The sequence below is a fragment of the Diplotaxodon limnothrissa genome, linkage group LG2 (assembly GCF_057381915.1).
Source record: "Diplotaxodon limnothrissa isolate DT_005_m linkage group LG2, D_limnothrissa_male_GT1.1, whole genome shotgun sequence".
In the NCBI taxonomy this organism is placed as follows: Eukaryota; Metazoa; Chordata; class Actinopteri; order Cichliformes; family Cichlidae; genus Diplotaxodon; species Diplotaxodon limnothrissa.
The window spans coordinates 25,883,007-25,896,372 of NC_140597.1; the positions used below are offsets into that span (position 1 = coordinate 25,883,007).

Sequence of the window (13,366 nt, forward strand, 5' to 3'; positions counted from 1 at the left end):
CTGTGGCCACTTTGTATATCATCTGTTATTACCGTCTAAGCTTTATCGTTTAAATTTAAATCTGGCAAACCGGTTGGACAAGGGAGATTGAGTCAATCTAAAACGCCAGCAGTGAGAAACTGTTCAAGCCAGCATCTGCATATTAATGTTGTTATTACCACAGCTTCTGTTGATGCCAGTTTTCTTTTCATTTAGCCACATTTATCGAGTGTTGTCAGGGTCTAACATGTGTGTGGCGAGGAAAAGGCAGCAGACAAAGAGAGCTAATGGATGTATGCTTTCATACACTGGCTGCCTGACCTTTTTCTGTTGCTGTGAGTCTGCACAGCTTTCTGTCACTGTCGCAAGTCTCCCACTTGTGTTGCTGTGATTTCTATAGCTGTGGCAGTGAAAGGATATTTGACTTAGCTGAGCTGCAGATGGAATGAGGGTAAAACCAGACAATTCTATTGGGTAAACACAACTATTGAATTGGCAATAAACTACTGAAAGTTTGGAATCCAGTTATGAAATGAAATATAAGACAAAAGATACAATTTACATACATTTATATAAATTCAAATAAAGTGTGAATGCAGAGAAGAATAGTGCCGTGCAAAAAGTCCTGAGCCACCCCTGATTTCTCTCTTTCTCTTAGAAAATGAGAAATAGGCACAGTGAGTTACTGAAATCTGCCAACATATATGAACATTTATTCTTCAACAGAACCTGAACTCTTTAACACAAGCTTTCTTTTAACTTTATTTTAAGTGGTCTTCATGCCTGATTGTATTCCATTCTGTATTTTTATATCCAAGTATGATTTACTGCATTGGCAGTGTGTTTGGGATCATTGTTGTGCTGAAATGTTACGTTGTTTCCAGTCATATGCTTTCCAAATAATATTACATCAAAATCTGACGGTACTTTTCTGCATTTATAATGGAGCCCCAAATCATGATAGAGCTTCCACTGTGTTTTACGGATGGTTGTTAACCCGTCTACTTAAATAATTTCCAATCAATCTCCATTGAACAGTAAATGGACCAACTAAGGCATCTCTCAGGTCTTGTGTCAGGTCTTTGTTGGTTTTGTTCCCCTGTTTTTTAAGGAAATGGATACCGCTCATTTGCTATAGTTAGTATTTTTTAAGACCCGCCACTTCTTCTGTTGTCCTCAACTTTTTAAAGTAAACAGTGTCCAGATAGTTTTCAGTTAGTAAGTCTTTAAGAATCAACATGTTGGAGGAAAAATACTATTTTATGCTTGTCAAAGTGTTTTATCTTTGGCATTTTTTGTAGATTCAACTAAAGAAATGGAAACAAATGACATGTTTTTGTGACAGACTGCTAGTAATAAACTGTTGAAAGACTTGATTTAAAATAGATTCTTTGCTAAAGTGTCTGTTATGTGTCAGCACATATGATTAGATGATTCATAGGTAAGCGCTAACTGTGGCTTAAAAAAAATATTTGGAAATGGTCAGGTACAGGAAGTGGACTGAAAATGGGTGAAAAAGCAACCAAAGAACTTCGGAAATGCTAGAGAACTATTGCTCAAGACGTCTTAAAAAATTACAAGAACATCTGGCTTCTTGGAAGCAAAATATAATTGGTTATTGGTGGTTATTAAGAAATTTTAAAAAATGAAAATAGTCTTTCTTACCAGATTAGCCAGAATATAGTGGTAGCTCTTTGCATTCTTTCCTTGATCTACAATCTGAAAGATAAGAACAAAAGAGACATAAAATAAAAATGCGTGCCACACACACGAGCACACAAGGTTGTTTCGAATATATTCATGTGTGAGAAAGTGCGAGGAAGGATATGACACTCTCTCGGCATCACACCACAGACAGGACAGTGTAAAGCATTTGATCTTGTGCAGGACAGGCAGAAAGTAGGTTAACAGGAAATCAGAGCAAAGGGACTGGCCTTTGAACATGTTGGCTTTGAGAAAATGACAGTTCTGGAGTCAAAGAATGTCCTTTCCTCCCTTTCCTGCCAGTGATGAATGGTTCTGCTATGGAAGAAGTGTTCTTACAGCACTGCTGTCTTTATGCAGATATTTGTTCCAAAGAAAATGGCACAATATCTACCAAGCAAAATGTATCAACAGAAAAGTTTGATACATAACCCGAAGAGGGAACAACTTAAAAATTAAATATTAAAAAAAAGAAGCAAAGACGGAGAAATATACACAGTTTAAGACATGAGGCAGACTCTTCCTAATCCTACTAGTCTTCTCTCTGCTCTCAGTATTGTTCCCTTGTGAGCTCTGGTTTGATCTTTGATCTGATATTTAAATATTTTACAGAGTTCTACTTCCCTGGAGCTCCATCAAGGTCTAACAATACCATGAAATAATGCAGGCTGTTAGTGATGAACTGTGCCAGCCCTTCTCCCACGCTTACACTCTGCATCTCTGTCCTGCCTGCGCTGTCATAATTCTTTCACTGCAGGCGTCGCAGGTCGGCCAATCACAAAGGGCCAGGACACTTTAAGAGATGGTTTATTTATATTATGAGTGGAGCAGGTAAACCGAGCGTCACTTTTACTTAAATCTAAATGTAGATTAAGTATATGATTAAAAAGAAAAAAATGTCATGCTTAGCTGGTGGCTAAATTATTTTTTTTTCTTGGCTAAATAACGAGTCTGCTGTTGTGTATAGCTACAGCAAATTTGGTTGTGTGTGTGTGTGTGTCCTGACAACAGTCGCATAAAATAAGGTCAAGTGAGCAGCATTAATTTAAAGCTTAATAACAGCCTTAACCCGGTGGATATGAAGTTTGCTTCATGCTCTCCATGCAGGCAGTGTGGTAAACATGGTTTTTCCTTTCTCTTTCTCTTTGCAAGCATTTTGCTTTGTGTATACAGTGCAAAGTGCACTCATTTGTTTGTGTGGTGTTCGCGTGTGCGTCTAATGATGCCGTAGGTCATGACAGAAGGTGGCATTTGTTATTAATGATGACCTCAACACGAGGGGAGCCCTGCGGCCAAGCCTCAGGCAAGGAAAAACAAGAAGGAGGGAGGAGAGACACGAACCAGTACTGACACCAATACACCGTACAACAGGGGGAAACACACAGCCACACTGGACTGTCAAATGGAAAAGTTTTGGCTTTGAGTAGCTTTTTTTAAATTATGCATGCAGATTTTAAGAGTCATTCAGAGTTCAGGGATAGGGGCAGGGATAGCTCAGTAGGTAAAGTGGTCGCCCCATGATCGGAAGGTCGGCGGTTCAAATCCACTTAACGGCTACCCTGAGGTACCCCTGAGCAAGGTACCGTCCCTACACACTGCTCCCCGGGCGCCTGCTTAGTGGGCTGCCCACTGCTTCACAGAGTGAATGGGTCAAATGCAGAGAAAAACAAGTAATTTCCCCATGGGGATCAATAAAGTATCCATTATTATTATTATTAAAAAGAGCAGGTCACCCTTTTTGTCTCTCAGTTGGCAAACCCACTGAAACATCTCTGCGGTGGCTTTTCTATGAAACTGCCTCTACACTCGGTTTGTGTGATATACTGTCAGTGGCTGTATTGTAAGACAATATCTGTACGGTATGAGATGAATTAGATGCGATCAGTTGTGAGTTTAAAGGGCAAACCAAGCAGAGGTGTTGTGTATATATGTGTTTCTCGCTGGATGGGTGCACAGGCAGGGCAGCGTGGAGGCAGGGAGCAGATGTCGGTGATTGATGGTGGCTGTCTGAATGGAGAACTTCTCGGGCTCAGCTTCTGTAAACTGGTGAGAACTGATGCAATAACCTTAACTGTAGACACCAGGCCATCAATAACATTCACACAGAGCAGTGATAGCCTACAAATACAGATGGGGATGTGTGTGCACTTTTTTTTCTTCTCTGGAACAAACATAAAGAACTATGACAGTCAGACTGATAACATGCGTGGAATCAGCAAGCAAAACAAATTACACCTTGGTGCCTTCATATTATGCCAGAATGCCTGCTTGTAAAAGGCAGTAAACCCCCCCCCCCCCCCCCCCCCCCCCCCCACAAAAAACAACAAAGTGAACAAAAGTTTTTGAAATAACGGGTTCTTGGTTTCAGGCAGCGGTTGAATAAAAGCAGCTCATTTTGAGTCAGCAACCACTGATTTTGCTGATTGAAAGACAGCTTTTCTTAGCAGCCTGGTAATTAAACTCGGGAACTGTACATGAGTTAGATGAAAAATATATTTTAATGTTTCCAGTTTGCTCATTTTAAACTGAGAACCCTGTGAAAAGGGTCTCTTGAACCTAAGTACTTCATTCATGATAATGTGCATGATAAAAGACTGTCCGTGGCAGGGCATCCACAGAGGTGACGTTTAATGTGGAAGACTAATAAATAGTAGAAATGTAACAGTTTAGTAATAAAGTGTAGATGTTGTATCCTAAATTATTGGTTTAATGTATCTACTGCTTCTTATTAACAACACTTAATAATCTGCCCTTAAAATCTCAAGAGCTAAACTGTCACCTGAGGCTGTCTCCAAAAGCAACTAATCCCCTTCAGTATTAAAATTTGAAACTATACAGCATAAAAATGTTCTGTTCTGGTCTTTTTAGCAGATTTTAACAATGCTGAATGTAAAACACTGTACACCATAACAGCACCTTCACAGCACCACTGACTTGGCGTTATAAAGCTAAAACTACATTGAGTTGAATTAACATTGTTATGGAAGCCTGTTCACAGTCTGCTAGGCTGCATTTGAGCTAATTCCAATAACCAAATGAGGGATGAGCCTGACTAGTCAGCTAGATCAGGGGTGTCAAACTCAAATACACAGTGGGCCAAAATTCAAAACTGGAACAAAGTTGCGGGCTAACGTTAATAGTTATTGAAATATATTTATTCCTCCAGATATAAGAATGAATCTTTTCTTATGGACTCAAACACATTTTGCTGAAAAACTGAATATGGAACAAGCAAAGCTTAATACTAAACAATATATATATTAGCTGTATAATACCAGTAGGCCAGCTCTAATAGTAATTTGGTATGGCTTCGCGGGCCAAATGTAATCAGGCTGCGGGCCAAATGTAATCAGGCTGCGGGCCAAATGTGGCCCGCGGGCCAGAGTTTGACACCTATGAGCTAGATGTTTGAATGTTTGCCAAATTTGCTAGTCTGTGTCAGAAATAATAGTCTGTTTAATGGATTATTTTTCTTTAATTAATGCAGAAAGGCAGTTACTCGCTCAAAGATGGTTCAAAGATGACACCACTGGCGACTACCTGGGGCTACAGCCCTGACACACAGCCAGCACCCTACTCACGTTCTTTCTACCAGTGGAAACAAGCTGGGGAAAAATAAACTGATGACAGCTGTCCTAACTAGCACTGATGTATAAAACCTGGAGAATAACAGGAACATAACCAAGCATCCATAGCCAGGTGTAATCATGTTCTGGATGTGAATGCTAGCAAGCGTAAACCAACGCGGCTGCTGTTAGTATCACAAAGGTTAGACATACTCTGCCATCTAATCTGATGCTGTGTGTTTGTAACTTTATAAAGGACAAAAAATGACCCACATTTCAGCGGCTTCCAAATAATATTGAACAAGGAACACGATTGACAATTTCATATTGCTCCTGTAACACACATAACATATTTGCTGTAATGTGGACTCAGTTTAAATGTTTTCTTAGGATCTTTTACACTAGTCTAACTTTTTTCTCTTGGTTACACGACTAACAAATTAGTGATTTAAACAAGAGAAAAACAAACTGTAGCTACTGTCGGTGAAATGCACCCATACAGCTGTCTGTGGACTTTGCTAATAAAGCTAGCTAGCATTAGCCCATAATGTAGCGCTGTTCCCTCTCATCCAGCTATATTCATTTATGGCTCCAAACAACCTAATTGCAAAAAACGCCATTTCAAAAACCAGTGGGTGATGACACAGTGTGTGTGTCCATCACAATATTCTTACAAGCGTATAAACATTCACTTTTCATATTTTTAAACACTATTTTTAGCAGTTGCTAAGGAAACTGCCAACATAACATCCTAGTACTGGATCATGTGTAAACTGCGGTGGTTACTGTGATATCTTCCTTTAGCCAAACTACTGTTTTTGTGAATAATTAGTCAGAACCATTTTCTTCATATTATCTCCCTGTTGTGTTTTTAATAACCCTTTATAAAGGTAACAACAAAGAGACACCGCCTTCGTGATATAATCTGGAGTTCAAGGGACCTGCTCTGCCTAGTTACAGTTGCTAAGCTATGGTTGGACAGTCTGTGTTTGATGGAAGGGGCTGTGAACAGTCAATTGCGATGATAGGATCCTTTTCCTTTTAACAATGCGGAGGTGAGAAAGTGATGATCCTATCATGGGAGAACTGCTGGCTTCAAATGCCAAAGCTGCGTTATTTATCTTTTACTGTCCTTGATGCTCCAGCAGACGAGACATCACAATAGACCAACAGCCAACCACCACATTAAATTTATATCCCCTCCTTTCTTTATCTGATAAAAATGTGTATAAATTTGTCCTGAAATGTTTGTGCCTTTTTTGTATGTCCGACGAATTCTTTTAAACTTAAGCCACATACATAACTAATACTTAGCTTGACATCTGTCTAAAAGAACAGCTGTATGCTTTTGTTGTGCTATGAGGCCACGTTTTTATGCTAAAATTTGATTATACATTGTGAAAACATAAAAAAGAGTGAATGTTTTTACCATTTGCAGTATGTTGTTGAGTCTCTCAGTCTCACAGTCAATGATAATCTGGCCCTCCTTTCGCTTGTCCAAATCCTGGAACACCTTCGCAAAGGCATTACTCGATATGGTCTCCACATTGACTGAGGTCACCAGCCAATTCCTCTCTGCTGCCGTGTCAAGAACCTTCTGCAGCACAGACAGACCTGGAAGACAAGCAAATGAGAACATGTGTTTTTGCCAAGTGTACGGAATAACTGAAATGCGCAAAGAAAGCTCTGGAGGTAACTGTGTGGGCACCTGTAACAGAACTTCTGCAAAGATGATGAATGACTAGTTGGTATTCATCTACTGGGAGCAATCCAACAGTGTCTACATCTTATTAGACAGCATGCGAAATAAATTACATGCGGGGTAACCTCATGCTTTGTGTAGTTATATTATGAACTGCAAGATAAATTAAGACAACTTGTGAGCCAAACAGAAGCTGCACAGAAACCCAAACTGCCCCTGATAAGCTTATCCATCAGAATCTCCCTTGTAGCTCTGGTGATAAAGTGTAACGAATGCGATAGTCCATTAAGCACACTGACATATACAGGTGCACATTTCCAACTCGCACACCGCCGGGCTAAATAATCACCATTTTCATGGTAACAAACAATCAGCTAGACGACACACTCACAGTAAGCTTTAAGTCCTCCAAGCCCCAATTACAGGTGGCTCTACTCAATTACACTGTCACCAATACCCTGCTGACTCATTCAAGCATCACAGAGAAGCAGGTAGAGCAGCCAAAAAGCTAAAGGCTCATGCTAAGACAGGATTTAAAAGGTGATTATGGAACACATTGATCTTGAGCTCTGATTTACAACCTGAGTCACTGTTGTACTTCTTTGCTGCTGGCAGCAGACCAATCAGATTCCTCTCAAGCTGGCAGCCGCAGTTGTTCCACAGAGTAAATAAAGTAATTTCACCCACGGCAGACTGGCAGCCATTACCCAAATGAATTATAGCAATCACAAAATTTAGAATTGCAAACTGATACACGACGTAGTTGTGTTTGCTTCTATGTTACTTAGCTGGCAAGCGCTGTTAAAGACTCCTTCGTTCCGTACATCACGCGGTTCACATATATTCTACGATAAATGCACGCAAATACTGGCTTTCCCACAACAACAGCAACAGCAGCAACAACACAGACCCTGTCAAAAGAAGAATGAGAAATGAAGTCACAGCCTCTGAAAGATGATTGCTTGGTCTTATTAGAATGCGCACCAGCTGCTCTCCAGGCAATTCACGCTGCTTTTTTTGACAACAGGTCATTAAGAAATAAAAAGATGGATGGTGTTTCACCTCTATATATGACCACAATATAGCACATGTAAATAAATTAGGGAACCAGACGAATGTGAGAATGCTGAATGGAACTGATACAGAGGGGTTGGTACATGGCTATTCCTTTTTACCTCATGGTGCCGACGCATTTAACAGAAAGATGAACGATAGAGTGATGAGCACGGGGAGACAGGAGATAGTGAGCTGTGAATAAAGTCACAAGGCCGGCTGTACTTTAATGGAGTCGAGCTGTAGTAAGTGTTTCAGCACCATGGACAGCACCACTCATTGTAACCAGGACCCGTGTTCCCAAATATGATAATCCTCCCAGAGAGCTCATCAAAAACTATAAAGAAAACTGTAAATAAAACTATAAGCAAAGAGTTCCAGCTTAAGACTGAGTCAGCTCAAAAGACAGAAAGGTGGTGACCCTGTCGCCAGGTATAACTCATTCTCTCAAAGGTTGTGCTTGGTTCAGTGAAAATGATGGGCAAAATCGGCAGACCTAATCATATAATTTACTCTGGAAATGGTTTAAACATGAATATAAAATTGTAATAAATAAGTTAGTTGCATAAATCTGAAGCCATACTTTAGTCTATGAAATATTTGAAAACACGGACCTACCAGTTTATTATGTTGGCATACTTTGCGCTTAATTATTAACAGTGAAAATTATTCAGCTTTTACAAATTACACCTACAACGCCGGGAAGTTCGCCATGTCTGTGAATGCTTTTGCAAGTCTGAGATGTGAAAAATAAAATGAACTGAATCATAATACGAGACCGTGGAAGAGCTGTAATTGTTTGTGTGATCACTCAGCTGATGAAAGCTGGACCGACCAAACTCATCACTGCTGCACTGCTGCACTGCTGTGCTCTTTTTCTTTTTTTTACAGTTCAGTGTTATTGCGTTGGCTGGAAGATGTGAGTGAATTTTAAATGAGATCGACCACAAACATTATCTTAGCTCAGCATTTGGAGTTGACACACATGCAAATGCACAATTTATTATTATTATTATTATGCAGTCACTGTTATTATGGTGGGAAATTTAAATACTTAGTTACACTAGCTCCAAAAGTCACACCATTTCTAGCTTTACCTATTTCCATACAGCCACTGTGTAAAATCTTTGTATAATCCTGACTTTAAGAGAAACTCTGTGAATTTACTCATTATTTTCATTAGCAGCTACTTTTAGTACTGGGACACATTGAACCCAGAAGTTAATTGATTTTCATCTTTTCATTCTTTTGCTATTTATTTTAAATTCTTCTATTTCTTTTAAAAACCTAATATACTTATTTAGTTCTTAATCTGATTTTACCTTGGAATACAGCTGGTTAGCAGTTAAGGTGTGCTAAAATTAGTGTTTGAATCTCATTAATGGATTCTAATGTTTTCTTTATTTTTCATTTGTTTTGTTACAGATGTATTGATTGCTTGCCTCACTGACCGACTGATTTACCTCAAATATCCTCTCGCATTTTTAAATGTGCTTGATGCACTCCTCTAAATCAAAGTCAGTCTGACAGGAGAACTCACAAAAATGTTCCCTCAAAGGCATACTGAGAGAGAATGATATCATAATGGAATCTGGCTGTCGTAAGCACCCTTTTGGCCAGAGGCAGTACATGGGCGACCAGGGCAACAGACAATCAAGAACAGAGAAAATAACACTTTAGCAAACTATTTCCTGAATATTGTTTATGATAGGTTTAATGGGCTATCAAATTTGTTTTCCCATTCTTGGCTTCTGAAAATAAAAATGATAGGCACATTTATTAGGGGATGCTGTAAGAGAGCAAGACAAATGGTAATAGAAAAGGGGGGAAATACTAAAGCCTCTCAGGTGGCAGGAGAGTGATAATGCATGTGATATATTTGTATGTCCTTGACTGCTTTGGATAATGGATTAAACACTGGAAAAATGCTAACATAGGTAGACATTGAATATGAATGTATTAGACTAGAAATTAGAGAGCTTTTGGTCTTTTAAATCAGAAAAATGCAGGTTTACACAGTAACAGTCTGGTCTGAAAGTACATCTACTAAGTGAGCAACACACCAATTTTACAGTAAAATACTGTATTTTTTTAAATTCTCAATTTAATAGTGTTAAAATGTTAATGTTTAGCTATGCTGTGTTTAAACTTTGATTCCTTGCCAATAACTGGACTTTTTTAAACCAGGAAGTGAAACTTCACAAAATTTGTTTTTGTGTCCTGGGTCATTGTAGGCAACAATAATCTAGCATTTTTGTTTGTTTGTTTGTTTGTTTGTTTGTTTGTTTGTTTGTTTGTTGTCATAAGAGAAAATCACAGAAATAAATGCACTGTGGCTCCTCCTCACAGAAAGTTCACACACAGTGCTCACCGCTACAGCCTATGCTATGATGGCTAGCCCTGTTAAGCTATGTTAATCTTTAGCTAGAAGTGGCCAAAGCTCCTGAAACAAAGTAAAGGTTCTGGCCAGTGTTCATACTCAGTGTTGTTTCATGTAGAGGACATTCCTACAAAAGCTGAGATCTTGTTATAGTTCCAAAAAAAAGGACACGGAGTTTAGGGTCCATAGACTATCGACATATGGTTGCACTTTGTTCCTCATAATGAATTTTAAGACAGAGTACAGACAAATGATGACAAATAGTTTTGTATGGTTATGGTAAACCTTATACTTTAAATTGTACTGTACCATAATATGTTGTTGTAACTTACAAGAGATACACTGTAGAGTGTACGAGAGTTTCATGCTAGAAAATTCAATTCAGTTCAATTCAATATAGTTTTATTTATATAGTGCCAATTCACAACATCTCCTGAAGGCACTGTCAACTTAACTGATGCAGTGTACCTAATAAAACATAGTTTGATGAAACATTTAGAAGAGGCAAACACAGCTGCTCTATACCATACTACACAAACTGATCAAACTAAATACGATTTCTTTTAAAGGCTTTAAATAACCATGTAGGAAGAGTGACTGCAGTATAGTATCCAAGCAACAGAGACGACTGATATGGATTCTGCTGGCTCCATCCCACTACTCACAGGGGTGACCCTCTCAGACACAAATATACACACACACACAGGCATACGCAGAATTCGTGAGTAGTTAATAAATGGATCACAGAAGATAAAAAATAATAATAATCTGAGGGGCATGTGTGGCCGCTACGGTCATCATGCATTGACAGGCCAAAGACTGCTGTGAAATCTCTACTGTCACTGCTTGATTGTGTGCTGTGTGGAATGACATAATGGCATCTGTCTTTTAAAGCTGACTTAAATCTGCTATTTGTCACACACAAGTCAAACACATAAGCAGATACAAGCTGCAATACGCTGTCATACAGCCTAAATGTATTGAAGTGCGCCTGCTTTTGGGCATACACAAAAAATACACAAATCATGGTCATGCTCCAAAACCCACAACACCTGGGACAGATGGCCTGGCATTATGGGGAAAGCTATAGCTGTTTGGCTCTGGGGGAGATGGAGAGGAAGAAGCAGGAGGCTGACAGGTGTGCTACTTTATTCTTGTCTGACTATGCAGGAGTGTCATTAAAATGTTCAATTTAAATGCTACAGCACTCCTTTTTTTCTTTCATCGGACGGACAAAGGAACTGCAGCAACCCTGGTCTCTGTTGAGGAGCGCTCAATAAAAAGCTTAATCTTTCGTACCATTGTGCGATTTATCTGATAGTCAGTGCAGGTCAATATTTCTATTCGGTGCTCCCTGTCTGTAAAAAAGTGGTGGTCTAAAATAAGCGTTCTGATGACTGCTTGTTGCTGCACAATGGCTAAAATTGACCCTGCTGCTGTCGCCATGGCAATATAAAGATGACAACTGGTGGCTGGTCTAACTACTGGTACTGGCTGTCTTCGTCTGCACGCATGCTCGTTTTCATGAGAGAAATTCCACCGTCAGATTCTGACATCCTTCTTTTTTGTAACGATGGAGGCAAGCCTAAACATCAAGTCAAACAGAGAGCCAGCAGCTTTCCTACCTGAGTTGGAACTGTACATGTAGACAAACTTGGACCATCCATAGTGTTCGATAACTCCCACCAGCGCATCCTGGAGCTCGGGCCTGAGCTGGATCACAAATTGGTTGGCTGTTTCAATGGGGAAGGATGGTGTCACAAAGCAGACGTGCAGTGCTCCACAGAAGGACATGAGCATGTTGACTGTCTTCCTGTCATACAGGCCAATGATGGCATACACACCTTTGGAGAACTGGGAGCAAACTGCAAGGGACAGAACAGAAAAACAAGCAGATATACAGGGTGTTAGTCTTTAAACCTTTGAACAATGAAATCAGCAAAAACATCAATCCAATTATCTTTTCATTGCTGTTACACAGCGTCTATTAAGCGACAAATTAAACTTTGTCGCCATCCTGCCTACATTTGCTAGTAGGATAAGAGTGATATGGTCCAATAGGCAATTATCGTAATTAGCCTGTAGAGCTATCGTGTGCAGGTCTGAAGCTTTTCTGAGTCTAAGGTTATAGTAAGATGAATATCCAGGAAATTGAGAAACGATCAGGCTAATCGAAAAAAATAATCATTTCACTGGATGTGGTTAGTCAAACTGAACTAACCACATCCCACAACAGAATTTTGTCTGAATTAAAATCAATTTAATCCATGGTTTGGATTTAATTTTGGTTTTTAAAGTGGGAGGATAGAGAGAAAGAGGAAATAAATATCTGTGGCATGCCGGGTGCTGTGAAGTCTTTAGAGCCTGAGCTATTAACTAGTACTCAATAGCATGTTTATGCAGGGCTCATCTGCTGGTCCAGCTGCATAGCATTAATCTGTGTGTTTTGCCTTCAGTGAAAGGTGGAGGTGGTGGAGGCAGATTAGGTGTAGAGAGGTTAATCAATGCATCCCCAGGGTTCCACTGACATTTTACTAGCAGCAGGAGGCGGTTTCCAGCTCTCATTTGCCTTTCTCCCTCAGTCCCTTCATTTTTCTCTCTCTCATTGTCTGTCTGTCACTCTGATTTCTTTCACACCCCCTAAATTCTTAAAATAGCTAATTTATGTTCGTGATCTTCTCTCGGCACTTTATATCCTCACCGTGCTCTCAGTAGAGCATGGTATCTTTGCACTTCCAGGTCTGGTCTGGGCTATTTTCTGCTATGGCGATGGGTGGGCCTTACTTATCTCAGTATTTACCAAACAGATTGAAGACGGTGCCTGTACCCACACGAAGGCCAGCTTGCAGCTAGGAGCTGAGGGAAAGACAGAGAGCGAGGATGGCCCATACCCAAAATGCCTAACCTGTCACAGACCTGCACCCTCCGGTCAGGCACGTGTGTGTGACGGAGATAGAGGGAGAGTGAGGAACCGAGAGTGGG

At 39.8% G+C, this 13,366-nt stretch overlaps 1 protein-coding gene across 2 annotated transcripts in view; it reads right to left on the reverse strand.

The window, feature by feature from the left end:
* The window catches only part of gria1a (glutamate receptor, ionotropic, AMPA 1a), a 72,786-nt gene that overhangs the window by 40,037 nt on the left and 19,383 nt on the right, over positions 1-13,366 (reverse strand). For both annotated transcript variants that reach the window (XM_085369021.1, XM_085369017.1), the window contains exons 3-5: positions 12,010-12,249; positions 6,679-6,863; positions 1,645-1,698 (exon numbers count right to left, since the gene is read on the reverse strand). In XM_085369021.1, coding sequence (XP_085225147.1) covers positions 1,645-1,698; positions 6,679-6,863; positions 12,010-12,249 — 479 coding nt within the window. The remainder of the gene's footprint in view (positions 1-1,644; positions 1,699-6,678; positions 6,864-12,009; positions 12,250-13,366) is intronic.